Source organism: Podarcis cretensis, assembly GCF_951804945.1.
Source record: "Podarcis cretensis genome assembly, chromosome: 3".
NCBI classification, from domain to species: Eukaryota; Metazoa; Chordata; class Lepidosauria; order Squamata; family Lacertidae; genus Podarcis; species Podarcis cretensis.
Window position 1 is genome coordinate 95,832,255 of NC_137172.1, and position 27,698 is coordinate 95,859,952.

Here is a 27,698-nt window from a genome sequence, read left to right on the forward strand (position 1 = left end):
CTCACCCCGTTGCGGGGATTTGAACTGCCGACCTTCTGATCAGCAAGCCCTAGGCTCTGTGGTTTAACCCACAGCACCACCCCCATTCTTTCTCCTTTGTACAGTGGTACCTCAGGTTACATATGCTTCAGGTTACATACGCTTCAGATTACAGACTCCACTAACCCAGAAATAGTTCCTCGGGTTAAGAACTTTACTTCAGGATGAGAACAGAAATCGTGCTCCAGTGGCACGGCGGCAGCAGGAGGAGGCCCCATTAGCTAAAGTGGTGCTTCAGGTTAAGAACAGTTTCAGGTTAAGAACGGACCTCCGGAACGAATTAATTACTTAACCCAAGGTAACACTGTAACTGTCCCTCTTACAAATAGTAGAATCCCAAGTAAGAAGGGATGTGTTGTTTTAATCATGTTGCCAGCTGGACACTACTTATCCCATAGCTGTCAACTTTCAGATTTGAAAATAAGGGATCAGCAGCCTCGAAAATAAGGGATCAGCAGCCTCACCTGTCTACGGGACAGTCTACGGGATATCTAACAATCCGGGATAGCAGGAAACGGCGCTGGAATAAGGGAATTTCCCACAAAAAAGGGAAGGTTGCCAGCTATGACTTACCCTAGTTGAACTTAAGGGCCCAGGAAATGACTGTTTCAAAGCACTCAGTGCCTTTCCTTATTTTATTGACAGCACTGTATTTAAAAGATTTCGACTGCCCTCCTTTACACAGCTCCCAGGGGGCTGCTGGCAGTAACAAAAGTAGGCTATAAATGAAACATAAAGTGTGTGTATGTGGAAAAATATTATTAGCATTTCATTAATACATTAATTTAAACGTCTACACTGCTCCTTCTACTGTATATTGATCCTTCCACTACTCTTGCACCGCATATGAAGGATTAGAATGTGAACGTGGAAGTGAAGCTTTCCTCCCCCCCCCCGCCCCGCCCCGCCTACACTTCCCCTCCCCTTTGAAGATGGGCGGGGATGACGGCCCCATGTCTCCTGGCATGCCACGCTCGCCTTCGCTACCTCTCGCCTGACGTCATAATAGCGGTTGGCGAATGCCTTTGGCCCGGTCGCAGCCGAACGCGGCTGGTTTGAGCTGGTGCGTCGTCATGGCGACACCGCCGGGCCTATAAATACAGGCTCTGCGGGGCTGGCGAGGCTTTGTCAGTGAGGCGGCCACCGAAGCAGCAGCAGCAGCCGCTATCCTGCGCGGCGGGCGAGCGGGCTCCGGCTCCTTCTCTCCTCCACAGCGGCCGGTTCTTCCCCCACGTCCCGCAGGGTGCGACTGGGTAGACTCGACCCGCCCGTCGTCGTCCCCCCGCCACCGGCTGCCGCGCAGGGTAGGAGAGGCTGCTGCTGCTGAAGGACAAGAAACCGCCGCCGCCCGCCGCCGTCGTCTGAGGTAAGGCCGGCCTAAGCAGGCAAGCCGGCCACGTGGATGGTGGGGTGGGCGGAAGAGCAGCCGCCGAGCAGGCCGGGCCGCCCTGTGGATGGCGGGTTTGCGCGGAGGAAGCGGGGCCGAATCGAGGCGTGAATGTGGAGGATTTTGGCGAGCCCTGCGAAACAACGTGGCATAGCCCACCGCGCTCCCATAAATAGGGGCTTGGATGATTATTAGTAATTATTATTATTAGTAGTAGTAGTAGTAGTAGTAGTATTCGTTATGAGGCTTAATACTTGCCCGCACGCACATTTAATTAAGAACGATTGTTTATGGTCCCCCAATTTCGGTACATAATGGCCGTCTCCTAATTAACTTTATTAGCAGATTCGTCCCGTTGAGATTCTAAGTTGGCCTTAAAAGTATTTCTTTTCTCTCCCACCCCATATTTTTTCTAACTTGCCCCCTCCCCCGGTGAGATTAGTAATGTATTGGAAGTTCCACTTTAAACCCCCCCCTTTTTTTGCGCGTCTCTCCCCCCCCCCATCTCCCTAATATCCAATATCCTTGATTGTCGTTGCGGTAAAGAGGATGACTTACTGTTCCTGGTAGGGTAACTACCATTCCGAGGTTGGCCTTGTGGGGAGACGGTGTGTATACGGAACTGCGGGCTTTTATTCCTTATTTGTACCGGGTAGGGAGGGAGAGAGGAAATACTGCAGTGCCTTTTCCTCTTCGGTCTCACTGCAGTAGATAGTTCAGCACTGGTACAAGGGGGTAGTGGGGATAATGAGGGGGTGGGGTGGGAGAAACCTTTGGAAATGGAAATATTAATGGGGGTAGGTTCTAGCCTGAGCAGCTTCTGTTCAGGTGGGGTCTGGGATGGAGGTTGAGAAGCCGGTTTTTTTGCATGTTTCTGTCCAGAAAGCTAGCATTAATGATGGCATGGTTTCAAGAAGTCAGTTTGAACTGGGTTACAGAGCCCCAGACTTGGGCCAACCCATTCTCATTCTATTTCTCTCTCTCTCTCCCCACCCCCCTGCAATATAAAGGGCGACGGCAGATGCGGCTCTATTCTTCTTGATCTCTCTGCTCCACCCCCTTCACATGTTGGAGCTGGTGTGTGCTTCACCCTGCCACAGTTATCTTATCAGTTAGGGGAGGAGGAGAGAGGTAGCACTTAGTCATTCTTGGCGGCCACATGTACAAAAGACAAAGCCTGACCTTCCTCAACAGAATTTGCTAGGAGATCTGGCAGAGTGGTGACAGCTGGACATATGTTTAAGGCAAGAGAGAGGCGAGTTGCTTGGGTTGTAGGAATTGTCTGCCGGGTATACAGCTGAAGTTGAGTGCTGGAAAGGAGATGGCTTGTTATGTCTAGTGCTTAAGAGTAAACAGCATTTTTCAAATGTGTGCCAGTAAAGCTTATGGGCTGGCCTTCCTCCTCTGTTCCAAAGAAGGGACTCTTTGCCATCTTGATGGTGGTAAATAGTGACTGCTACAATCCTAGGAACAGTTAGTGCTTAAACTAAAATGTGTATGCTGTTACTTAAAGCTGTTGAACAAGTATAAATGATACTATTGTGTGTGGGTTACTTGGAAGAATTCTCCATAAAATGATGTATGGATTTATTTGGAAAGTTTTATGCACAGGGTTTGCTTCTGTGGAATTTGAAGTGGCATGTGAGCATGTACTCCTGAATTTCTGTTGATTTTTATTTCTTAAGCAGGATCTATAGCAAAAAGATACGTTCAGTTTACTATGGGTTTGCCCACCATAAGAATTTAAGAGTTCAAATTCTATTGTTATACAATTGGAAGGCCATTGGTATTAGTGAAATAGCTTCCATTTATGCCCAAGGTTCAATGTTATTAGTGGAGCATAAGCATAAGGCTATAAAAGATACCGTATAATTGATGAAAGGGCATAGAAAGATTGAGCCAGTAGGGACATACTAAAAAAAATTGCTTACCTTGCTCCTTCAGTGAAATTACTGCTTTTCAGCATACTTGGTTGGTTGCTAAGATACACTTTCAAAATATGGGTCAAACATTGGAAAAGCACAGTGTATTTTCAAATCTTGTGTTCTAAAATCATTTGTGCAGGCTGTAATGTCCCACATTAGTGACATCTCAGACATTTTCTCATCTGTTCTTTCCCTCCCAATCTTTTAATGGTGATTTCAGACATGGAAAGTAGACTGAACTGAATGCAAATTAGGAATTCAAACACAATTAGTCATTTTAATAGCATCCATCTTGTTGTTCCTTGATAATAAATTGAAATTTGAGTTAAATTTCAGGCCTGTACATTTTGCTCTGTTTAAATTATTTTATGCTGTTTTTCAGAATTGTAGATCCTCCCTAAGCATCTTATAATGAAAGAATAAAAGATTATTAATTACATAATTAAAATCAATGCATATCAAATGCTTATTAAATATAAAAATTGATATCACCTTGAGAATTTTATTTATATTTGTTAAGTCTCTAAAACTTTTACATCACTGTTCTCTGTTTCCTGTGGCTGTTTACAAAAGGCATGGTGGAATGTGCCAGTGAATTCAAGCACAAATTGTTTCTTGTCTGTCTTTGAAGCAAGTTGGACTGCAGAACTGCAGAGATTGTGCTAGCACAACAGCAGATTGTTTCTATGTTGCATTAGCTGCCTTGTCCCCAATTATGCCATTCATTCCCCTAGGATCTCTACATCTTCCAATTGTTTTACTGTTAAGGGCCTGGAGGTGGCAGGAATGTTTTGACATTATGCCCTGCAGGCATTCGTGCAGGAGTCTGGCATCAAGCCAAACCAGAGTAGGTCAATCTGTTTAATGCCATAATTCAGCTTTTTATTGCTTTTATCACCAGGTGTGTGAAAACGTGTGCTGTTATTCACTTGGAGTGACAGCAGAATTACAGTATAGGCAGCATGTTCCCACTGTCTTTAATGGAACTTACTCCAAGGATTTCAGCCTTAAATCTGTAGTGATATTAGAGCAAAGAAACAGGCTGTTTTCTCTAATGTTATACAGATTTTGTGTACACAGCTGCTAGTTCTTGACCCTCAATCTGTAGCTACCAGCTACAGAGTGCCTTCTCTCCTCCATTTTTCTCCCAACCAGTCTCCCCCCCCCCCCCTTGTCTGGGCTCCTGCCAGGAGTATATTTAAACTCCTTCTGAGTGACCAGCATGGACTGTGTATTTGGCAGTTGTATTTGCAATTCCTCACAAACACTTATGCTTTTTCCGTACTCTAGGCTCCCCCTTTTAGTTGAGTCAAAGCAATACTACATGAAATTCTCAAGTGTGACAACTTACTTGACTTTTGTAGTAGCTTAATTAAACTCCATGGAGAACTTGAGTTTTCGGAAAGCTGTGGAAGAAAATGGACACTTAAATTGTAGCAACTACATGCACCTGTAGACAGACTTCTTCTTTTATGAGTAAAACAGAAACAGGAAGCTCTGTCTGTCTTCCTATTGTTTGCCTCTTCTAATCTCAATGTTCACTGCAAGAAAGTTTGTTTGTCTTTTGGTACTGGTTTACTCAGGAAGCTCCTAGGTCCAATTTCTTTAAAAGACACATTTTGGCATAAATGTTGATGCCTAAAAGCCTTTTATAATCCAGTACAGTTCATGTAACTCTCATATGAAAATTGCTTAGGGAGCATAAAGGTTACTTTCCTGCTTCAGGATCTTCCTTTCCTGGAGAGACTTCCTTGGAGCACAACTAAAAGTAGTTGTCTTCAAAATTGCACCTTGAACTGTGAGAGATGGCTTTTTAAGTTGCTGTACAGTGGTACCTCGGGTTACAGATGCTTCAGGTTAAGACTCCGCTAACCCAGAAATAGTACCTCGGGTTAAGAACCTTGCTTCAGGATAAGAACAGAAATCGCACGGCGACAGCGGGGAGCCCCACTCGCTAAAGTGGTACCTCAGGTTAAGAACAGTTTCAGGTTAAGAACGGACCTCCAGAATGAATTAAGTTCTTAACCCGACGTACCACTGTATTTTCCATTCCCCTTGTCTCACTATGACGGGTGGGAGAACTAATAAACTCTTTCCTATGTCTTTGCAGTTTTCCACTGAAAATCACTTTGGTATAACAACATCAAGCAAGATGAATGACTTCAGTGGTGAGGAATTCAATTTTTCTTTCCTTGACGAAGGCTTTACTGCAAAGGATATCCTAGACCAAAAAATAAATGAAGTTTCTTCCTCGGTGAGTATGGTAGATAGATTGAATATTTTTTAAAAATGTTTTATACTAAACGTAGGGTTGTTGCTATTGTAATATACACTAGTAGGCAACTGCATATTGACAGATGAATGTTTTCTTTGTTTCCAGGATGATAAAGATGCATTCTATGTTGCTGACCTTGGGGATGTTCTCAAAAAACATTTGCGGTGGTACAAGGCCCTCCCTAGGGTATCTCCTTTCTATGCCGTCAAATGTAATGATAGCATAGCTCTAGTGAAAACTCTGGCTGCTCTTGGGGCAGGATTTGATTGTGCCAGTAAAGTAAGTGACTGCTTTTAAATATTTTGATTAAATACTGTGTATTAGAAATTAAAATATGTCTGCCTTTGATTTAAATTGTCTTATTTCCAGAGAAACCATTTCTAGTAACTAATGTGCAAACTAAAAAAATGGATTTTTTTCCAGACTGAAATACAGCTGGTCCAGAGTGCTGGTGTGCCTCCAGAGCGTATAATATATGCAAATCCATGCAAGCAAGTCTCTCAAATTAAGCATGCTGCAAACAATGGTGTGCAGATGATGACATTTGATAGTGAAGTTGAGCTGATGAAAGTTGCAAGAGCCCATCCAAAAGCAAAGTAAGAAACATTTACAATTTATTTTAGTACAATCTATATGTTCTCTCTAGGTAAATGTGAGGCCCCAGATAACAGATGTTGACCATTTAGGCAGATCTGTGCAAAAAACAGGTGGCATTGCTGTTTTTGACAGAATAAAGGTAGCTCCCCACCCCCAACTATTAAGCTACTTTTGCTCAGAGCAATTACAAATGTGTGTTCTGAAATACACGTGCATGTACTTATATGTTCTAAAATGTTTTCTAGGCTGGTCTTGCGCATTGCAACAGATGATTCAAAGGCTGTTTGTCGCCTAAGTGTTAAGTTTGGAGCTACACTAAAAACCAGCAGGTTGCTGCTTGAACGGGCAAAAGAACTTGATATCGACATAATTGGAGTGAGGTGAGCAGCAGGGTTGTGTGGAAGAAATTGCACACTTGCTACTTACAAATTCTGCTTTTGTTAAGATGGATGGGCAAAACTCCCACTAACTTAACCCATCTTTTCTAGTTTCCATGTTGGAAGTGGCTGTACAGATCCTGAGACGTTTGTGCAAGCTATTTCTGATGCCCGTTGTGTCTTTGATATGGGAGTAAGTACATTTTAAGAGCATTTCCTATAGCACTAACTAGTCGTAGTACTGTGAGATTGCCAGAATGTGTCTGAAATACAAAATATTTAAAGTAAACTTGGGAAACCTGCATTTTTGTGCTGTTGGTCTAAGATGCTAATTCAGATTAGTTAAAATTCTTGTTTGCTTCATTAGTTCAGATGGTGAAACTGATCAATACTATCAATAAAAGCATGATTTGAATCACATTTCAATATTTCTGCCTTTTAGGTTGAGCTTGGTTTCAACATGTACCTGCTTGATATTGGTGGTGGTTTTCCTGGCTCCGAAGATGTGAAACTTAAGTTTGAAGAGGTACATAACCTTAAGTGCTTTGTTTGTGAAGAGCATTCTTCAGATTTTGCTCCCCAGATCTTATTAAACAACTTCCAGCATCTGCTTCCAATGGAGGGGATTTCACTATTATAGGCAAAAGATGTTTGTATAAGTTTCTTGAAGTACCAACAAGCACATGAGTCTATGGCGGCTGCAGGTTTCCTTCTCCCACTGAAACGAGACTTGAAAGAGGCCTTTTATTGTAGCCAATAGAACAGGTTGTAGCATTTGTGGTGCCCATGACAGCTTCTCCAGTTTGCAAATGTGCCTGTGAGTCAAAAAAGGTTTGTCAGCCTAAATTTAAGAGTATTGCTTAGAGTGAAGCCACCAGTTCAATTATTTCTAATATATATATTTACTTCATTACTTATACTGCTTAATAGATGTAGCTTATAGGCAGTTTACAAGTATAAAACAACTTGTACTAAGTAATAGCTTTACCTACATGAATAACTCTTACCTTGCCTCTGTGGAAGAGAAATCTGCATCGTGATTTTCAAGTTCAAATACTTAGCTATACAGCAACATCAATTTCTGGGCTACACCGTGATACATTTTACAGCATAGTAGAAATTTACTTGCTATGTTGCATAGCCTCCATACTGCGTTAAGCTTGAAAAAAATGCTTACAGGAACTCTTCCATATATGGCTGTTTCAGTTCTGCTGTAAAACATTGAACCTTCAGTCTTAAATTAGACAGCTAGTATAAGCAGGGGTACCTTTACCTTTATAAGTGAATACACTCTAGAATGAGTTAACAGTAGCTGAAGTGGGCAGGGTGAATGGAGGGATGGGATAACAATGGAAGGAGATAGCCGCTGCCACATCTCTCAACTCCATTGTTCACACTGAAGCGAGGGGGAGGCAAATTGCTATGCTAGCCTGGAGCTGATGCAGACAGTGGGGCTGACTGCCTGTCCTTGCCACCAAAACACCCGATACTGGGGAACAGTACAAACCACTGTGAAAATAATGTGATTCTGGTGTCGCTCTGGGTAGAGGGGACATCTCTGTCCCATTCTCACCCCCCAACAGTGCAAAGGGAGTTTGGATTGCAACCAAAGTCAGTCCTTCACATTCTAGTTCATTTGAGCAATCCAGATGTGCATAGCTGAAAGTTCACAAAAGCTTTCTGTTGGCTTTAAATCGAGTTGAGATTGCTTGGGAAATCTTGAACTGATTTTCCAAGTTATAACTTTTCTTAGAGCACTGTTGGAATGATTTATCAAATTCAAAGCAACCTCCTTTCCCTAGTGTGGAAGTTCTATGTTTCTGTTCTAAATCATATCCAAGTTTTTAGTAGATTATTCAGCAAAGAGCCAATAGTTTGTTGCTGGATTCCAACCCATCAGTCTCTTGCATTGAGAATGTAGTGCAAGCTAATTGTTTATTGGATATCCATGTTGCTTAACAACTCTATTAAACCCATTTCTCTCTCTCTCTCTCTCTCTCTCTCTCTCTCTCTTTAAAAAGATAACTAACGTAATCAATCCTGCCTTGGACAAGTATTTTCCTTCTGATTCTGGAGTGAGAATTATTGCAGAGCCTGGCAGATACTACGTTGCATCAGCTTTTACACTTGCTGTTAATATCATTGCAAAGAAAGTAGTAATAAAAGAACACACTGGATCAGATGGTATGTAATACTTAAATCACATCCTGGACCTTACATGTTAACTGACCAAATACTCACAATTGATTTTTTTTAAAAAAAATTCTATTGATCTTTACAATTTTATCATCACCACAATCATTATTTCAAAAACAAAATACATTATAAATCCTCTGCTTCCCCCTCCCCCGTGACTTCCCTCAACTTCCTTTTTTGATTCTTTTGGCATATTATCTCATCCTGCTTATTGGTTAACTCTTAATTATTCTTCACTCACCATTTTAACATCTTGTTGCTAGTTCTACATTTATTTTGTAAATTGCAGGTGTTTAATCAAACCCTGCAAGTGAGTCAATTTCTTTACATTGATTCTGTATATATAACATAAATGGTTCCCAGTCCTCCTTAAAATCTCTATTGTCTATCTCAAAGTCTTTCTGTTAGTTTTGCAAATACTCATAATTGATGGTGGGAACAGAGGAGAGGTTCTTAGAGGGGGCTGGACCACCCAGTGTTGGAATGAAAGTTGGTCAGTGTTTTGTTTTCTTCATAAGAATTTCAAAAGCAGGGGCTAGGCGGGCAATTTTTCCTGATGACAGTAACCATGCACAGCACTATCCCAGGTTTCTGTTCCTTGGTAATGGCAAAGCATGACAAAGTTGGGAACTGTCTTTTCAATATCTAGCCAATTGCTCTAATATTCTTTTTCCCCCTCTCCCCCAAATAGATGAAGAAGAACCAAATGACAAAACTCTTATGTACTATGTAAATGATGGGGTTTATGGCTCTTTTAACTGCATCCTGTATGATCATGCACATGTCAAACCAGTTTTGCAAAAGGTACTATGTGTATATTTTATATTCTATTATATAGTGTATTTCTGTATAAAAGTATACTGTTAAACTTAAGCCCATTTGTGCTGTAGGTAACTGTTACTTGTCATTTATCTATGCCAGATACTTGAAACAGGAAAAACAAAAGGGCATCAGGGCATCTTGCAGGACTGGTATAATGTAGATCTAACTCAGCGACTTTGACTCCCCACATCCCCCAGGACCTTTTGAAAATTACTATGGGTCTTGGTGGATCTCAGTTGTTGTTCTGCCTGTTGTAACAGCTGCAGTTCCATAGAATTCAAAATGTGATGCAATAAGATACAATATAAGAAATAAAAGCAATAAAATACAATTTAAACATTGACTATTCAATTTAAACACATTGACTATTCAATGTGATGGATGTGCCTCCTCCCATCTTCAGCTAAAAGTCCACAGATGACACAAACCACAGTTTGAGCAATCCTATTCTAATTCGTCTCAGCATTATGTAGTAATGGAGCACATTCTAAATACCATATTATTTGCGATTGTCCTATTCTTGACTGCTGTGGCAGTAAGTATGCAATAACTACTTACATTTTAAATTCTTTCCAGAGACCTAAGCCAGATGAGAGGTACTATTCCTGCAGCATATGGGGACCAACCTGTGATGGCCTAGATCGCATTGTTGAGCGCTGTGGCTTGCCAGAGTTGCAGGTTGGGGACTGGATGTTGTTTGAAAACATGGGTGCCTACACAGTGGCAGCTGCTTCTACTTTCAATGGATTCCAGAGGCCAACTATACACTATGTAATGTCAAGACCAGCATGGTTAGTAGTTCTGCTTTTAATGAAAGTACACTCTTAAGTTTGACTTAAGTGTGAGTAAACTTGTTTGAAAAAGGTTATGTAGATTATTATGATAGGATAGAATATAAATAGACTGGGGCTTAATAATCCCACCCTGAGTGCACAGAACACATTGAGATTCTTTGGTTGACTTAGTTAATAGCCTGCCTCACTAGCTAGTTGCCTGGTTTGCGTGCAGTTTTAATCCTTAGTTCATTTTAACAGTCGTGGTTGGAGAAACCCAGCCAGATGGGTAGGGTATTAATTTTTTTATTATTATTCTTATTCTCCCCCCCCCCCCACACACACTCTTGACTGCCTTGGGGAGGGAACAAGCCAGTTTGGTTTGTTACGAGTTGTGACTGTGGGCTTGTGTCTTTCAAACAGCATGAGGGGTAAGCGAAGAACAAACCTTGACTCCTGTTTGTAGAAGAAAATTAAACGCAAGCCTGGGTTCATATCTCACAATAGACAAGACAGGTTTGTTTCCTCCCACACATGGCAGTCAGGAGCATGCATGTTAAACCATAGTTTAACGTTGTGAGAGATCTGGACAGCCAAATTTGCTGCTGTTTGGAAGGCTTGCTTTATCATTATGGCTTCGTCACAGTTCTATGAAAGTGCAGAAACTCTCGTTGAGTGCAGAATTCACCTGTTTGAGAATCTCAGCATAATCTTAAAAAAAAATCCTCAAGGGTGCGAGTGCAGTGCTTGGCTAAAACTCAGAAGGCAGAGCATTTTCAAAATAAGGTTTGTGGTGCATAGTTTTCACTTTCCCATAGCTAGGAATAGCAGTGATTTGTACTGTTCACAATCCTTTTTGGTGCAGAATCTAGCAAGAGATTAGTAGAGGGTACACACAGTCATGGTTATCTAGGCCGTCTAGGTTACTTACTCTATTTCTTTCTCTCCCCCTTATTAGGCAATTGATGCAGCGGATAAAGGAGCAAGGTTTTCAAGCTGAAGTGGAAGAGCAAGATGTCACTTTGCCACTCTCATGTGCCTGGGAAAGTGGGATTGAACACTATCCAGCAGCTTGTGCTTCAGCTAGCATTAATGTATAGATACAGTTTTGGCTAACATGCAAGTTTAGGAATGGATTTTTAGGGCTTTTGGGACCATTAACTTAATTCTTGCTAGAATTTTTAAATGTTTTTGAATGGCTAGGGTGGCGTAAATGTAACTTGAATAGACAACTAGGAGACGGGGAGGTCACATTTATCTGTGTTCCTATGGAAACTATTTGAATATTGTTTTATATGGATTTTTATTCACTTCTCAAGTATACTACTAAAACTGATCCTTTCTGCCTGTCAAGCATTGTAGCTTGCATATCTGGCAGAATGGTCTGGACGTAGTATTGTGACCTGACTGTTTTACAATAAAGTCTATTGAAATAACTGGGTAGCTGTTCCTTGTCTATATATGAACAAAAATCTGGGCTGAATAGATTTTAAGATCTTGCGTTGTCACCAGCTCTGCGCTTGAACATTATTTTGATATTTCTACATAATTAGGCCTTCCCAGAAAACAACTAGGTGGTTCCCCTCAAGCTAGCTTTCACTGTGTGCTGCTTTTTGTTTTCTGCCTTTGATTTTTTAAAAAAATCATACTTGATAATAAGACACACACAAAATGAAGGGAAGGGACTCTTGAGATAAGGCTTGCATGTTGTAATTATGTATATACCTGTAACATCCCATTTAAAGTATATGAAGTATCTTTTAGTTCTTGGCTACCTAAATTTTAATCCAATACAAGCCTGCTTCTCTCAAATTACAGAAATGCCAGTTAACTATACTTTGCATACAGAACTTTTGTAAATTGTCCAGGCACATAAGCTTGTATGGTTTCTTTGGTTTATTCTGTTGAACAATAAAAATGTTCTCTGCAAAGCATTTGTGTGGGAAAATGGCCCGTATGTAGCATTTAGCTAATGAAAACACTTTAAGAATCTGCTGAACTGCTTTTTCAAGGCAGGTATTTTTTTTTAAAAAAGTTTAGTATGAATTGTAGCTCAGAATTGGATTCCACTATAAAACATAGGCTTGAAAGTAAATGCATCTTGATTTCAAAGTAAGACTTGCAAGCACAACAGCATGTTTGCAATCCTCATGAGAATGAGTTTTGGTTTTGACCGCTTAAGTGTAAATGAAATGCTGCTTTTGCCTTTGCCACATCAGAATCTGGCTTTTCTTGTATGTCTCACCCTTTCATAGTGGTGTTAGCACCACAAAACTGGGGCGAGGGGAGCTTTGCACAAGCATCATCTTGATCAGCAGGAACTTGCAAATTAATACTTGATTCAGATTCTAAGATTCCTGGTGTTCTGAATGGTGTATAATAGCTATAAAACAAAATAACTAAAGCATGTTTTCTAAAAACCAGGATGTGAATTAGAGCATGTAAATCAAACATTTTGAAAAGCAAGCTATTTGCAACACAATTTTTCCTTAATTTCAGCTATGAATGATGGGTTAAAGCCCAAAAGCACTTAGAAAACATACTTAGGACAGCTATTAAGCTGGTAGAGAAGTAGCTTTACCTGTACTCCTGAGGATGAGCAGGCAGTATTGAGGAGCTGGGTGTCCTGCAGGGAAAGAGCTCACTAGAGCTGGCACTAGTATTCAATTTCTGATTTTCCTTGGATCTCTAGGGCAATGGAGTTCTGCGATAGTTAGACATGCATAGCTTTGCTGGTCAATTGAGTATAAATTATACGAGAAGAGGTTATTTAAGTTTTAAAATACAACAGAACAGGAAAAGCAGACAGATAACCTAAAACGAGATATTAAGGGTCAAAGTCACTACACCTTGATTAGTACTTGGAGCATAATAGCATATTGTCCCACATGGTGCATTCTGTTCCTTGGACTTACAAAGTGAGCTATGATTATCCAAAAACTATATCAAGCTGCCAAAAGCAGTTGCTTCCTACTTTATGCAGCACTGCAGTTACCCAAACATTTGGAGCTCTGCACTGGACAAGGTTAATTAAAAATGCATTCCATCTTCCATAGGTGTTATCTGCCATAGATATGCAGACATTAAAAATATCAATGGGTGCTCTCTCCCTTGCTCTATCTGCTACATTTGCACAATTACTGTTGTGGATGGAATGGGGCTATTTCCATACTTATTAAGAAAACCCAACTTCCATGCCAATGTTTTTTCTAAACCATACCACTGCTATCATTTAATATCACTTATACCCTAAGCTTATATTATTACTAAGTCTGGACAGTTTTGAAGAACTTTATTAAAACTCTGTTGCCAGACTTATCTCATCCCAGTTAAGCCTCACCAACACTATAACTGAAGACTTGAGTTAAAATCTGTTACAACCCCTACTGACCTATTGAAGCATAGGTCTCCTGCTATAATATCCTGAAATCTTGTTCTGGCTCTCCTACTAGACACCAGAAAGGGTAAACAGCCTCAAAACAAGTATGCTTGACTCTTAATTAGTGCATGAAGGGGTTAAAACCATAGAGCAAGCTGCCCTGTGAGGCTTAGCCTATGTCACTTCCCCTCACCTTGGGAGGAAATAGGTAATCAAGCTTTTTTTTAATCCCACTCCCAACATGTGAGGAGGTCTGAGGCAGCCAGCCTTGATTATTTTCCAACCAGCTTCTTTTGTTTCAGACAAGAATGGAGCTTGAAACTAGTATTTTTTCTATACCAATAGTTTAGAAACTTATCTTCTGTAACTAAGCAACATATTACAGCTGTATGGAAAAACACATGGATCTGACCTTGCAAGGGTTTTGTAAGTAAACCATTTTATGACTTACCAAGTGGGCGGTCTACCTCAGTACCAGGGCACATTTTAAAGGTTTTGCAGCCTATATTTCCACACTTTGTTCTTTGCTGCATGTTTTGCAAAGTTAAATATCTGTTGTGGTTCTCTCACCAAAGAGTTCTTGCCCCAAACTTGGCTTTCAGGATCCCAACAAGCCTAGCCTTCAGTGTTGGGAGGCTGGTTCTCCCATTATTTCTGAGCCAAGCGATTTGTCTACCTTTGCAAGTCTTTGGCCACCAAGCCACTCTTGCTCCCTTTCAGGTCTGCTTCCTCATTCCCCTTCCTCTGCTGCCGTCTACTTTTGGCTGCCCACTACAAACATCAATCACCAACCAACACAGACTGACCCCGGACTGAGTTGCTCGCAGACTTTTATTATCTTCTTCTGGTTCTCATTGTTTATCCTCAGCCAATCACGCTGCCGAACTGAAAATTCTAAACCCGCCGTTAACCAACCAGAATGTGTCCTGCCTTCTGTCCTTTTGCATACGGAGAGTTCTATCTCCAACGCCGCCTCAGTTGTCAGTTGAGGTTCCTCAGCGGCAGTTCAACCGAATTTTACTCGGCTTTCCCCATCAAACACATGACAATACAAATGACAGAATACGTGGCAATGTCCATTAACCGTTTCAGCTAAACAGGGTTTCTTCACAAATGCCACTATGTATGAAAACTGGGATGGACTGTAGTTAAAGCTCAATGGGGATAAAGAAAAGGGAGTGAGGCAAACAAATTAAATTAATAAATAAAATAAACAACGGCCTGAGGGAAAGAAGTGCAGGCTGAGACAGGGGAGACTAGGAAAGGTGGGAAGATGGAGGGAGGAGGACGTAGGAAAGGAAGGGGAAGATGGGGCAGTGGAAAGGGGACAGAGGAAGGTGTCTGTGAACCGTCCTGAGAGCTCTGGGTATAGGGCGGTATATAAATTCAATAAATAATAATAATAAAGTAGGCGCCTGAGAGGAAGGGTGCAATAAAGCCAGTGGAGGAGAGATGGCAGAAGCACACTAACAGAAAAAATTGAGAAAGGATTGTTGTTGTTGTTTAGTCGTTTAGTCGTGTCCGACTCTTCGTGACCCCATGGACCAGAGAACGCCAGGCACTCCTGTCCTCCACTGCCCCCCGCAGCTTGGTCAGACTCATGCTGGTAACCTCGAAAACACTATCCAACCATCTCGTCCTCTGTCGCCCCCTTCTCCTTGTGCCCTCCATCTTTCCCAACATCAGGGTCTTCTCCAGGGAGTCTTCTCTTCTCATGAGGTGGCCAAAGTACTGGAGCCTCAGCTTCACAATCTGTCCTTCCAGTGAGCACTCAGGGCTGATTTCCTTCAGAATGGAGAGGTTTGATTTTCTTGCAGCCCATGGGACTCTCAAGAGTCTCCTCCAGCACCATAATTCAAAAGCATCAATTCTTCGGCGATCAGCCTTCTTTATGGTCCAGCTCTCACTTCCATACATCACTACTGGGAAAACCATAGCTTTAACTATACGGACCTTTGTTGGCAAGGTGATGTCTCTACTTGAGAAAGGATACTGGAGTGCTAAAGTGGGGGAGGGGGGAGTGGAGCAATTGTTATCCTCAGCAATTGTTTTGTTGTTGCGTTAGCTGTTTTGTAATATTTGTATTTATAACCTTTCCTTTTTCTTTTTGCCAAACCTGTCCTAGGAATGGTAATTGGCCATTGAAAGCCTGGGTATACATTTCAGAAACAAAACCATAAACAGTATCAGGCTCCAACATTAAATCCTTAATTTCATCTGTGTTGGTTTTATTACATGGCCAGAAACTTTAGATACGCTCAAAAGTTACATCTGGGTCTGAGGGTGAACACCAGGAAGAGTAGACTTAACATACAAAATTGGTCAGGGCAGGAAAATATTGAGAACCCTTGGATTTAAAATAAAACAACTTTATTTTATGCAGTTTTGATGTCATTTGCCAGTAGGTGGCAGCAGTGCTACATGCAGTACTTATTTCTGTCTGCTCCTTGCTTAGCTATGGGCTACATTTTTGGAATCACAAACATGTTTTCCCACGGTTCATATCTTGAGCCAGATAAGCTCACCAATGATGGGAGATGAGAAGGCAAGAGCTTTAACATAGCTGAAGAAGTTCAGTTTTGGGTGATTCCAGATGAGTGTTTTTATTATAGAATTGTAAGGTTGGATGGGACACTATGGGATGCGGGTGGTGCTGTGGTCTAAACCACTGGGCCTCTTGGGCTTGCCGATCAGAAGGTCGGTGGTTTGAACCCCCGCGACAGGGTGAGCTCCTGTTGTTCTGTCCCAGCTCCTGCCAACCTCGCAGTTCAAAAGCACGCCAGTTCGAGTAGATAAATAGGTACCCTGTGGCAGGAAGGTAAATGGTGTTTCCATGTGCTCTGGCTTCCATCATGGTGTCCTGTTGCGCCAGAAGCGGTTTAATCATGCTGGACACATGACCTGGAAACCTGTCTGTGGACAAACACTGGCTCTCTCTGCCTGAAAAGTGAGATGTGCATTGCAACCCCATAGTTGCCTTTGACTGGATTTAACTGTCCAAGGGTCCTTTATCTTTTACCTGTGGGTCGTCTAATCTAACTCCCTGCAAAGTCAGATGGCTTTATCTTACACATACAGTTTTTTTTGCAGCATCTACATGACACTGATGTCATTAAAGTGCCACTTTGTATTTTCTCCTATTTTCTCCTTTCAGGATGTAAATCAATAATGATGCCTCCAGACAACCTGTTTATTGAGTATTCATTCTGATTGGTTTGCAGGGAGATAAACTGACATTTCATTTCATTTCATTTCACTTTTAAATTGTATAACGCCTTTCTACATTACTATATGCATGGTGGTTTATAAGCTGAAGAAACAAGTTCACACACGTAATAACAATCTGATCCATTACAAAAAAAGTCACAATAGCTTTAAAATAAACAATTTATTTATTTATATTATTTTGTTTATTGAATTTATATACTGCCCTATACCCGGGGGTCTCAGGGCGGTTCACAGAATAAAACCAAGATATAAAACCACAAAATACATAATAAAAATAAAAACAACAACCCAATAGCCACCCCCACAAAAACACATTTTAAAAGGGCATAGTTTTAAATTTATATCAAATAAAGCAACATTCAATAATACATTAGAATATAATAGTAAACAGTAAAATTAAATATTGGCAAATAATTAAAGTTTACACTTATCAATGACAATAAAGAATTACTAAACTATAATCAATAAAAATAACAGCAAGTCACAGTGCATAAAATAACACAAAGCATACAAAACCGTGTAAATGGATCAAATTCAGAAACAAGGGCACACAACTTACAAAATTATTATTTTTTATGTCCCTGCACTCCTCTCTTCCCAGCTGTTTCTGCTGTTCTCAAAGTAATGGCATGAGAAAGGTTCCTAGGCCTGGAGGGTGGGGCAAGGCAGGTGGAAAAAGCCATTGCCTAATGAGCAGCAGAAAGTCTCTCTCCCCTCACAGTTCTTCTTCTTCTGGAGCAGCTCCTTCAGGGCTGGAGGGCAAGTGTTAGCCTACACTTTCCAGTGATTTTGAGGAGATGGGGCTACAAAGGAGGAGGTGGAGGAGAAAGTAAAGTCTGTCGTGTAAGTGGAATGGCAACATGTTGGAAGTTTGGCTCTATGTTGGAAGTTTCATTGTGAGGCATTATCAGTATGCTAATGACACTTGCTTCTTTTTCTCTTTTTCATTAAATACAGATGAAGCTGTGGAAATTCTGAATTGTCTGTGATCAGCATGGAGACCAGAAAACAGAAGCTCAATCCACACCAGATAAGGTAGAGGTTTTGTGGGTTGGTGGTTCATCTAGTATTCAACCTGTTTTTGGATGACTTTGCACACCACCTGTTAACTTCAGCCTTGTCTACAGAAACTCGTGGGTTTTTCTGCAGCATAAAATATCTTTCAGAGGTGTGCATAGAACAGGTCCTTTTAGATAGAGATAGCCTAGTCCCAGTTATCTATGCCGTGGTAAATCTTGTTCAGATTATTACAATGTGTTGCACTTGGGACAACATGCTGTACTTAAGACTGTTGCTAAGGACCTTTTATTAACTACAATTTGTGCAAAACACAGTAGCAAGTGTACAGGGCATATCTCACCTGTTCTCAGGTCAGGGAGCTGCACTGGTTTCTGGTCCACTATTCAATAAGCAAAATAACCGTATACAAAAAACTGTTGCCAGGTTAGTCCCAGAAAACTGCGAAGAGATAAAATAGCTAAGGTGACACCTTTCAAGGGACCAATTTTCTGCATCTGTAATGGCATATAAATTGAACTAGCATTACATCAGTAAAAGCTGACCCACTGAAAGAGATGTGTGGTATTATCTGAATTTCTAGCTTGGCTCATCACCTCTACAAACCAGAATGGGAAAATACTCTGATTCCAAACAAATAAAATGATCAGAAGCCTAGGAATCTGTCCAATATGAAGTCAGACCACTGGTCTATCTAGTTCAGTATTGTCTGAACTGGCTAGCGACAGCTTTATTTTAGGCAAAATAGAGATGCTTGGGATTGAACCTGTGATCTCTGGCATATAAAGCACCCTACCAGTGAACTATAGCTGCTCCCTAAACCTTTGTGAGAAACAAGACTGTAAAATGCTACTTTCCAGCTGGCCTTTGAGACCTAAACCAAACGCAAAACAAGACTGTCTTACAAAATGTCCCTTACACTTCAGCATGTCAGACCACTTGAACTCTCATAACTCAAAGCTGCATAGAGGGAGGAAGAACAAAATGTATTGGCTCACATCCTTAGGGCACCAGCATGCCTGTTCATAGCAGCCGTGTGTCCGTGTGTGTCGGACTTTTAGAAAACAATGCAAGATTATCCAAATCCTCAGATAATCTGTAGAATGAATGTGGAGTCCACAGTAGGATTTCTAGATGCACAGCTGAATCCTAATATTAAAGCAGAAATCCTTTCAGTCCTGGGTAAGAGCACCAGCTCCTACTAGAGTTCATTGGAAGCTGCTGTTTCAAATGGAAGGTCCAGTTCACTGAATGTGATGTAGTAAACCAGGGGCAGCCAATGTGGTGCCCTCCAGATGCTGCTCACATCAGTCCCAGACAGCATGTCCAATAATGAGGTGAGTTGTAGTCAGAGGCGTAGGAAGGTCAGGTGGTACCTGGTGCAGAAAATTTCTTGTCACCCCCCTCCCCACACATTGATTTTTATTTTTATTTTTTTGCCTGCAAAAATGGTTTTACGTTATTTCATATTTTCTTACAAAGGAATGTGGATTCAGGGCCTCAGATAATAAGTAGGCGACTATGGACAGATACTTAAATCTGCAGGATGGATTGTGTTTTGGCTTGTGTTATTTTATTTATATTTATTGTTTATTTATTTAATAAGATTTATTTTTTAAAAAACCTGCAAAGTGGTTTACCAAAACAAACAAACAAAAATGCCACAGCAGTAAAATCAAGAAAAATCGGCTGCGTGCAGAAGGTGGGGCGAAGGCAAGGCAAGGCCTAATCTACTCGGCCTAGTCTCATTTTCTTCACATAGGCCAACTTTCCAGGACCCGGGTAGGGCAGTAGGGTGGTTCATTAAAAACTTTTTGCCTGCTCCAAAGGTCTTATCTTACTAAACTAGGGATTATATGGCTATATCTGAAATTTCATGCATATCAGTTAATATCTTGACCCTGCTCCACTGAATTGAAATTTCAGTCTTCACGACATAGGAAAACGGCCAAGTAAACAGCTATTTTCATGGAGGAGGGTCAAGATAATAACTGATATGCATGAAATTTCATATATAGCTATATAATCCCTAGTGTAGTAAGATAAGACCTTCGGAACATTTGTTCCTTGATAATTTGTCACCCCCCTCCATGATGGCACCTGGGGCAGACCACCACCCCTTTCCTACACCCCTGGTTGTAGTTCAGCAACATCTGGAAGGCACCATGTCAGCCAACCCTGTAGTAAACAGTAGCATAAAGTGCACGCATGGGAGATGACAATTAGGCTCTAAATCTTTTAAGATTCCAGCCTTAAACCTAAGGCATTGAAAGTATATTCATTAAACATTTCAAGTGATTCATATGTTGTTTGCCAACTGCTTGTCTGGAGACTGTTCCATCCATCTGTAAAAGTGTGATTCTGTGAGAAAGAAAGAAAATTGCATTCATGCAGAAACACACATGATGCAATGATCTCATTAATATGCAATGCATATACCATCCTGTGTTTGGTAAAGGTGAAAGCTGTTTGCTGGGGGGTTTTTTGAGGGGTGGTGGTGGTTGCATATAAAAAATGCAGAAGGTGCCGTAAGTTGTGTGCTCCATTGTTCCACAATCTCACACGGAAGCCTTAGCTTTGTCCTAAGCAAAATACTGGAGTGCACATTCCATAGCTCTGCATCAGAGCTAATGGATAATATTCAGACATCTTACTTTTTTATGTGTTACGTTTTTATTGTGGTCTCCTCCAGATGTTGTCATCCCTGATGATTGGCCATACTGGCTATGGCTGATGAAAATAAGAACATCTGGAAAGCACCCTATTGGTTATCCCAGTATTAGAAGGTTCAAACTGAAGCGTCTCACTCATATCCCTAAACCTCTTTCTTGCCCTTTCTTGATGTACTAACAATCTTGCTAATCTGTCCAGATACACGCTGAGCCAGGCAGAAAAGTCTGTTCTTTTGTGGGGCCTTTCCGTCTGCCTCACTAACTCCACACATATAAAGGTAAAGGTACCCCTGACCATTAGGTCCAGTCGTGAGTGACTCTGGGCTTGCGGCGCTCATCTCGCTTTATTGGCCGAGGGAGCTTCCGGGTCATGTGGCCAGCATAACTAAGCCGCTTCTGGTGAACCAGAGCAGCGCACGGAAACACCGTTTACCTTCCTGCCGGAGTGGTACCTATTTATATACTTGTACTTTGACATGCTTTCGAACTGCTAGGTTGGCAGGAGCAGGGACCGAGCAACAGGAGCTCACCCTGTCGTGGGGATTTGAACCACCGACCTTCTGATCGGCAAGTCCTAGTCTCTGTGGTTTAACCCACAGCGCCACCCCTGTCCCAACTCCATACATATGAAGCAGGAAAAAGAATTTTTCATGGGTACATCAAGGTGTTCATATTTAGTATGTCAAAAAGAAGGCCAGCATTTTACTCCCTGGAATTTTTGAGATGGGGTTAAACACATCATATATAAAAACGTTTTTACAGGAGTGAGCATTCAATCATAGGACCTCCCACCTGTGCTCTGAATGGTTTAGCACTGCCTTTGACAACCTGGTGGTTTGGACTACAACTCTCATCAGCCACAGCCTACACAGCTGAAGCTGATGGGAGCTGCAGTACAAAAGAGCTGAAGGCCACCAGGTAAGCAAAGAGTGGTACAATACAATGAAGACTATGTGCTATACGTTCACATTTGCAAAAAACAAAAAAAATCACTTCTTACTGAAGGCACTGTGAAGAGGTGGTTAAAGTTAGTGGTTTACTAAAGTGAAAGAACAACAAGAAGAGTAGAGACCCAGTTGCAATGTTTGAATTGCCTGGCAGGGTTAGAAATGGCGTACATGTGTGCGTGCATACACAGGCCACGAGTAAACGTAAAACTCTGAGCAAGCACTATACAGCCCACTGACCAGTGAAATGCAATCAGCACTGGAGCAAAAAGCATTCATTATTTAACCATGTATAATGACACTATACTGCTACATAGCAAGGAACTAAGTATATATTCTGGAGAATTTGGCTAGGGTACCTGGAACAAGAGTATTTAAATATATGCATTTCAACCAGATAATATATATCTTACTCTTATAAAAGGATGCTAGCTGGCACTATGTTAAGATGTGTGTTTCAGGTTGAATAGCACTCTGGTTACCACAATTTGTTACGGACTAGAAGGACCTTTGGTCTGAGAGCAAGTGTCTTCTATGTTCTTAGAACATGTAAATCTCTCCATTCCCAGACCTATATTGGAGCCAGGATTATATGTGTCCTTTTCACTTGTATCTGGCCTCAAATGTTGCCCTGCAGAAGACCTGTTGTAGCATGATGAGCAAAGGTGGCTACTGAATGAGCTTTTGGTTGGAAGAGTTCAGGAAAAAACCATCTAAATGATACATTATGCATTGTGTATTTTATAGATGCGGACAATGAATATTTTAAAATCCATAGTATCCAGGCATTTGGGCACAGATCAACACACACAGGGCTCCTGTGCTGAATCATTCATGGAGCTTTTTGCATCGTTGACCCATAAATTCCATAGAGTTGCACCCACTGCACTGAAGGCACTTGTGTTTCTGGTCTTGAGGGACCACTCACAGTCCTCTCCCTGATAATTTCAGGGATTGATCTGGGACATACGAATAAGGTGTTCCTTAAGGTATTCAGAGCTTAAGATATTCTGGACTAGTACAAAAACCTAGTCTGGTTCCAGATGGGAAGGTCTTTTAACACTGATGTAATGTGTTGGAGGCAATCTGTTGCCATCACCGGTCTAGTTGCAGTATTCTAGCCCAACAAAGAACACATTGCATTAATCCACTTGAGGTTATTGATGCATGGACTACAATGGTCAAGTTGTCCTTGTGTCCTACTTTAAAGGGGATACTTCTCTATTTGAAAAGCTCCTCTGCTTGAAGAGCTGTCCAGGCCAAGTCTTAAAGATAAGGAACTATAAAAACAGTGAGGAATAGGGGCCTAGAAGTTGCACATCAACAGTTAGCACCTAAACACCAGACCGAGTAGATTTACAGATCAGCTGATCACTGTCTTGCCCAGTATGCAGTGAATTATATTTCTGTTTTAATTAGAGTATTTCTCCTTCAATTTGCTGCTATGCACAAATATCAGCATATGCAAATCTGAATCCACCTTTGCCCCCCCCCATTTTTTGTATTGTATTTCCCTTTTTTGGGTGATGTGTTAATGGTCACACTATTTTGGGCTCTTGGACTTGGCTACCTCAACCAGTCATCTTATTCTTAGTAATATCATTTACAAAACAAATATTCTATTAGTGAACCATGCAGCATTGCATAGGACAGATCTACAGGGAGAAACTTGCCTGGTGGTCTATGGCAAATAAGTATTGTTGAGCTTGGAAGATTTTGTTAATTAAAGAGATGTAAGGCCACCAATGCAGGTGCATTTCAAATTTTAGCGGCACCCTGTGCAAGGCCAAAATTCAGGGCCCCCTGCCTCTCACCTTCTGTTCTGCATGTGCACTATGTCATAGTTGTGATGCCCTGCAGTGTGTTCCTTGGCTTGGGAACCTGTTGTGCTGCCCTAAATCTATCTCTGACCAAAGCATCACAGTTCATATATGATTATAATTTACTGCATTGGCAGTAAAACTAGATAACATTTTAGTAAGCCTGTAACTTTTATAGGCCTATTTGCAATGTTAGCATTGGTAGATTTTGTATGATATGCACTTAATTTAATTTAATGGATTTCACAATATTGGCTATAATCTGACACTAGTTGATGTTGCAGAGGGTATGGGGTTGACTCTCCTTACGTCATGGTGGGGGGGGGGTGCCCAAAGTGTGCAGCCTTTAAAGAGACTGTGGACCCAGAGGTGCATGACAACTACCACTAAGTTGCAAATAACCCCTTAGAATCATAGGATTGTAGAGTTGGAAGGGACCCCAAGGGTCATCTATTCCAACCCCCTGCAATGCAGGAATCTCAACTAAAGCATCCAAGACAGATGGCCATCCAACCTCTGCTTAAAACCTCCAAGGAAAGAGATTCCACAGCCTCCCAAAAGAGACCATTCCATTGTCAAACAGCTCTTACTGTTAGAAAGCCTTTCCTGCTGTTTTGTTGGAATCTCATTTCTTGTAACTTTGAGTCCTACCCTCCAGAGCAGGGGAAAAGAAACTTATTCCCTCTTCCATAGGACAGCCCTTGAGATATGTGAAGATGGCTATCATATCTCCTCTCAGTCTCCTCTTTTCCAGGCTAAACATACCAAGCTCCTTCAATCATTCCTCATAAAGCTTGGTTTCTTGGAGGAAATGGATTATCTAGTCTCATTCCATTCTGGTTTCAGGCTTGGGTTTGTGACAGAAACAGGTCCTAACTGAGGACCTTATGTGGAAGAAAGACTGTGACTCTATTGATTTTCCTAGTTCTCTCTGAAGATTTAGATATGGTTGACCATGGTATCTTACTGGACAGACTCTGCAGGATAGGAGTTGGGAGCGCAGCCTACCTCTAGGATCTGTTCTAGAAAGTGGCACAGCAAGTGATTAAATGCTGATGCAAATGCATAAAAAATATAGCACCAGGCTGTGGTCTGACTTTGTTGGATGCGGCCAGTGGAAGCTACAAGCTTTTGCTATTTTAACTGGCAAAGCTTCTGTAATCAAGACCCTATATGCTAAAAAGTACCAGGGCACTTATGGGTGAGCCTTCTCTTTGGGCAGACAGTCCTAATTACTTAGTATGTTCTGGTTGTTCCCAAACACGCTGTGCCTTCTGGGCCGTTATATGGCAATATTATCTGTTTATCTATGACTGTAGGCTGGTTCACACTTGGTGACTCAGGGATGATGAATGTGTGGCCAGCTCAGTTGTAAAACATTGTACTTGAGGCAAAATGAAGATTCTTTCTGTTGCTTTTGTTCTAAGATGGCTGATTCATTCATTCTCTCTTTCACACACAAACACACACACATCACACAATACTGCAGCCATCTGGACATGAATGAGTAAATCAGACTCTAAACACCTGATTTGTAGTAGTTTATTCAGTGGTGCCCACCATTTTCCTAAAACAAGCTTACTTTCCTACATAGCCCACTATTTGGGGGAAACAGCAGGCTAAAACAGCATTTCTCAAAATTGGGTCTCCAACTGTTTTTGGACTGCAGTTCCCATCATCCCTGACCACTGGTCCTGCTAGCTAGAACAGGACCCTGTGCTGGAATGGATAGCCCACAATTTGATAAACGCCTGGTGCGACGCTAGTAAGAATAGTCCTAGTGAAAAACCCTAACCCTGAACAAACTACATGTCCACACATCTCATTAGTTTTCCATGGTATATAATGTTGGGACCATGGCCTATTTATGCTTCCTGGCCGAGCCATTTATCCAATTATGTCTATCACTCAGAGTAGAGCCAAGTGAGCAGTTTCATCTCAATATACAGTATGCTGCATCTCCCATGTATTTCCGACATCTTTTCGTATGAACAATAGCTTTTATATCAACCAAAAACATTTGCCCGCAGGTGGTCCTCCTGTTCAATGCCAATATTTGCACAGGGAGCACTATGTCAATTGTTCCATCTGCACAAGTTTTCAGCTTGCCAGATGGAACGAGCCCTTCTCTTCCCCCTGTTTTGGGAAGTCTCCCTACCCCCTGAGGAAATTGGGGTCGGGTACCGAATGGGAAGTCCCATTGCCCCAGCATAAGTCTTTGTGTGGGCTTCCACTAGCAGGACTAGCTAGCTGATTCCTGCCCTCAGCATCACTCCCAAGAATGGAGAGAATAGGTTGACCTTGGAATATGAAGTATGGTACTACGAAGTTACCTACAAAATCTTTCATCTCTTCTGCCTGTGGGAAATTGCAATGATTTATGCAGAGATTTTATTGTGGTGAGTTTTGTTCATACAACTTCAGTGGTTGCATCTCTTGGATTTCCAACTGCACTGTGTGGGAGATGAGTCAAAACAACAAATAAGTCTTCCTAGTTCTTCCTAGTTCACTGGCATTACTAGCAGCTTTGTTTTTCCTTTTAACCCCTTTGCTGTTATTTGCACATTTGCAGCAACTCAGAGGCATGTTGTTAGATTTTTTCAACTAGACATTAGTGCCTGTTTAAAAATGTACCCTTTTTGCTCAAACGATCTCCAAACAGCTTACAACAGATTATAAACAAATACGCTGCAAATAGTGTTCAAAACTCCCATTGTTCTAGACACATTTTGCGGCAGGGAATTTCATTGGCACAAGCCGTTTCTGAGCAGTTTCTGTCTGTGCCTGCACATGGAAGCTGCTACATAGGCAAACCAGTTGTCTGACTGAATGTGGCTGACAGCAGCTGAGAATGTCATTGCAGAAACTCCATGAAATAAGGCTTAGCCATATGATCAATGATGTTAAAATATGATGCCCTCCATTGACTCAGTATTGGCTATAGCTATTTTTTTTGTATTTAAGTCCAAGGCAAAACATCTTATTTATATTTTTCCACCAAAGCGATGGAGGCTGGAAGCAGGAAAGTGAAGCTCCAACCTGCAATTCCCTGCAGGAAACGACTGAGTCGTGTACCTTGCTGAGACTGCTGCCATGCAGCTGCTAATGAAAAGAAACAATTGTCCACCATCCCTGCACAGTTGCCATGCAACTTTATGAAGTAAGCCTCCTAAATATGACCAGACTTTAGAATCAACATCAGCACTCCTTCCATACATTTGCCTCAATGAGTCACCACGTGGAAGAATCCTCCCAGTTGGCTGTAGAAAGAGGTGTTTTTTGAATTTCCCCTGTCTAGTTGTTTCCTTGCCTGTGAGTTAGGAATGGAGAGTGGGACCACCATTCAGCATGATAGGTTGTTTCCCCACAAGAATAATAAAATAGTCAAGGTATGACAAGTGAATGAACAAGATCTGTGGAAGAATGGTGAATGATCCACTCACTGTTTGGGTGAACAATATATTTTTATTTTATTTTTTAAAAAAATTGAAATATTTTCATGGATAACAAAGGTACTTATAGCATCTCTGTTTTCAGTTCATAGGGTCTTTTCTACAAGTCAGTTACATTTGGTGTGAGATACTGCTATTATAGGCATTGTGAGTTTGGGGGCGGAGTGAGAAGTGGGGAGAGAAGGGGGTAGTGCTGTTTTCATCTTTTGCATAATGTATGTATGGAGTTTTGTGTCAGCGTCGCGTGGATAGGTTCTCTATTTGTTGGTGCTGCGGGAAATTGGGGAGCCCAGAACATGGTTGGTTGCATTTGGTTGGCTGCAGCGAATTTTGTTCATGTGTGTAAGGGGGTGGGAGTTGTTGGGTCAAATTAGCCATATCAATCTGTATACTCTCAGGGGAGTTATGCTGTTGTCTTGCTGGGCTATATTGTATATGTAATAAAAGGAAACCACACCAGGGTGAAGGCATCCTCTTGTCCTGGAAGAAGCGGACCATTTGGATCCCTTCCAGTCGGGATTCAGGCCTCATCATGGGACTGAAACTGCCTTGGTCGCACTGGTTGATGATCTCCGGCGGGCTAGGGACAAAGGTGAGAGCTGTTTCCTAGTTCTGCTGGATCTCTCAGCGGCGTTTGATACCATCGACCATAACATCCTTCTGGACCGTCTTGAGGGGCTGGGAGCTGGGGGCACTGTCATACAGTGGTTCCGCTCCTTCCTCCTGGGCCGTGTTCAGAAAGTGGTGGTGGGCTCTCACTTGTGGGGTGCCTCAGGGTTCTGTCCTCTCCCC

General features: G+C 41.7%; 1 protein-coding gene and 3 long non-coding RNA genes across 6 annotated transcripts in view; 2 read left to right on the forward strand and 2 right to left on the reverse strand.

Annotated features, from left to right (window-relative positions):
* Positions 1–1,150: 1,150 nt before the first annotated feature.
* Positions 1,151–11,827, forward strand: ODC1 (ornithine decarboxylase 1). The gene is made up of 11 exons (XM_079969962.1): positions 1,151–1,398; positions 5,462–5,605; positions 5,732–5,905; positions 6,050–6,222; positions 6,469–6,603; positions 6,712–6,793; positions 7,043–7,126; positions 8,622–8,784; positions 9,488–9,600; positions 10,195–10,409; positions 11,350–11,827. Exons 2-11 carry the CDS (start codon positions 5,504–5,506, stop codon positions 11,489–11,491), a joined length of 1,383 nt encoding a protein of 460 aa, XP_079826088.1. The 5' UTR covers positions 1,151–1,398; positions 5,462–5,503; the 3' UTR covers positions 11,492–11,827.
* On the reverse strand, positions 3,606–5,455 carry LOC307212812. Its single transcript, XR_013837242.1, has 2 exons — positions 4,699–5,455; positions 3,606–3,748 (listed from the first exon to the last, which is right to left on the reverse strand). It is a non-coding gene; the product is annotated as an uncharacterized lncRNA (long non-coding RNA).
* On the reverse strand, positions 7,217–14,554 carry LOC307212672. Of its 3 annotated transcripts, none has more exons than XR_013837076.1 (3): positions 14,447–14,554; positions 12,973–13,095; positions 7,217–7,415 (listed from the first exon to the last, which is right to left on the reverse strand). It is a non-coding gene; the product is annotated as an uncharacterized lncRNA (long non-coding RNA). The 3 variants fall into 3 exon arrangements; XR_013837077.1 differs by having other exon boundaries at positions 12,973–13,123; XR_013837078.1 differs by having other exon boundaries at positions 12,973–13,079; positions 14,207–14,456.
* LOC307212664 overlaps positions 12,972–27,698 on the forward strand; it is a 29,542-nt gene continuing 14,815 nt past the window's right edge. The window contains exons 1-3 of the long non-coding RNA XR_013837062.1: positions 12,972–13,103; positions 14,456–14,948; positions 17,956–18,033. This is a non-coding gene — a long non-coding RNA (uncharacterized lncRNA). The remainder of the gene's footprint in view (positions 13,104–14,455; positions 14,949–17,955; positions 18,034–27,698) is intronic.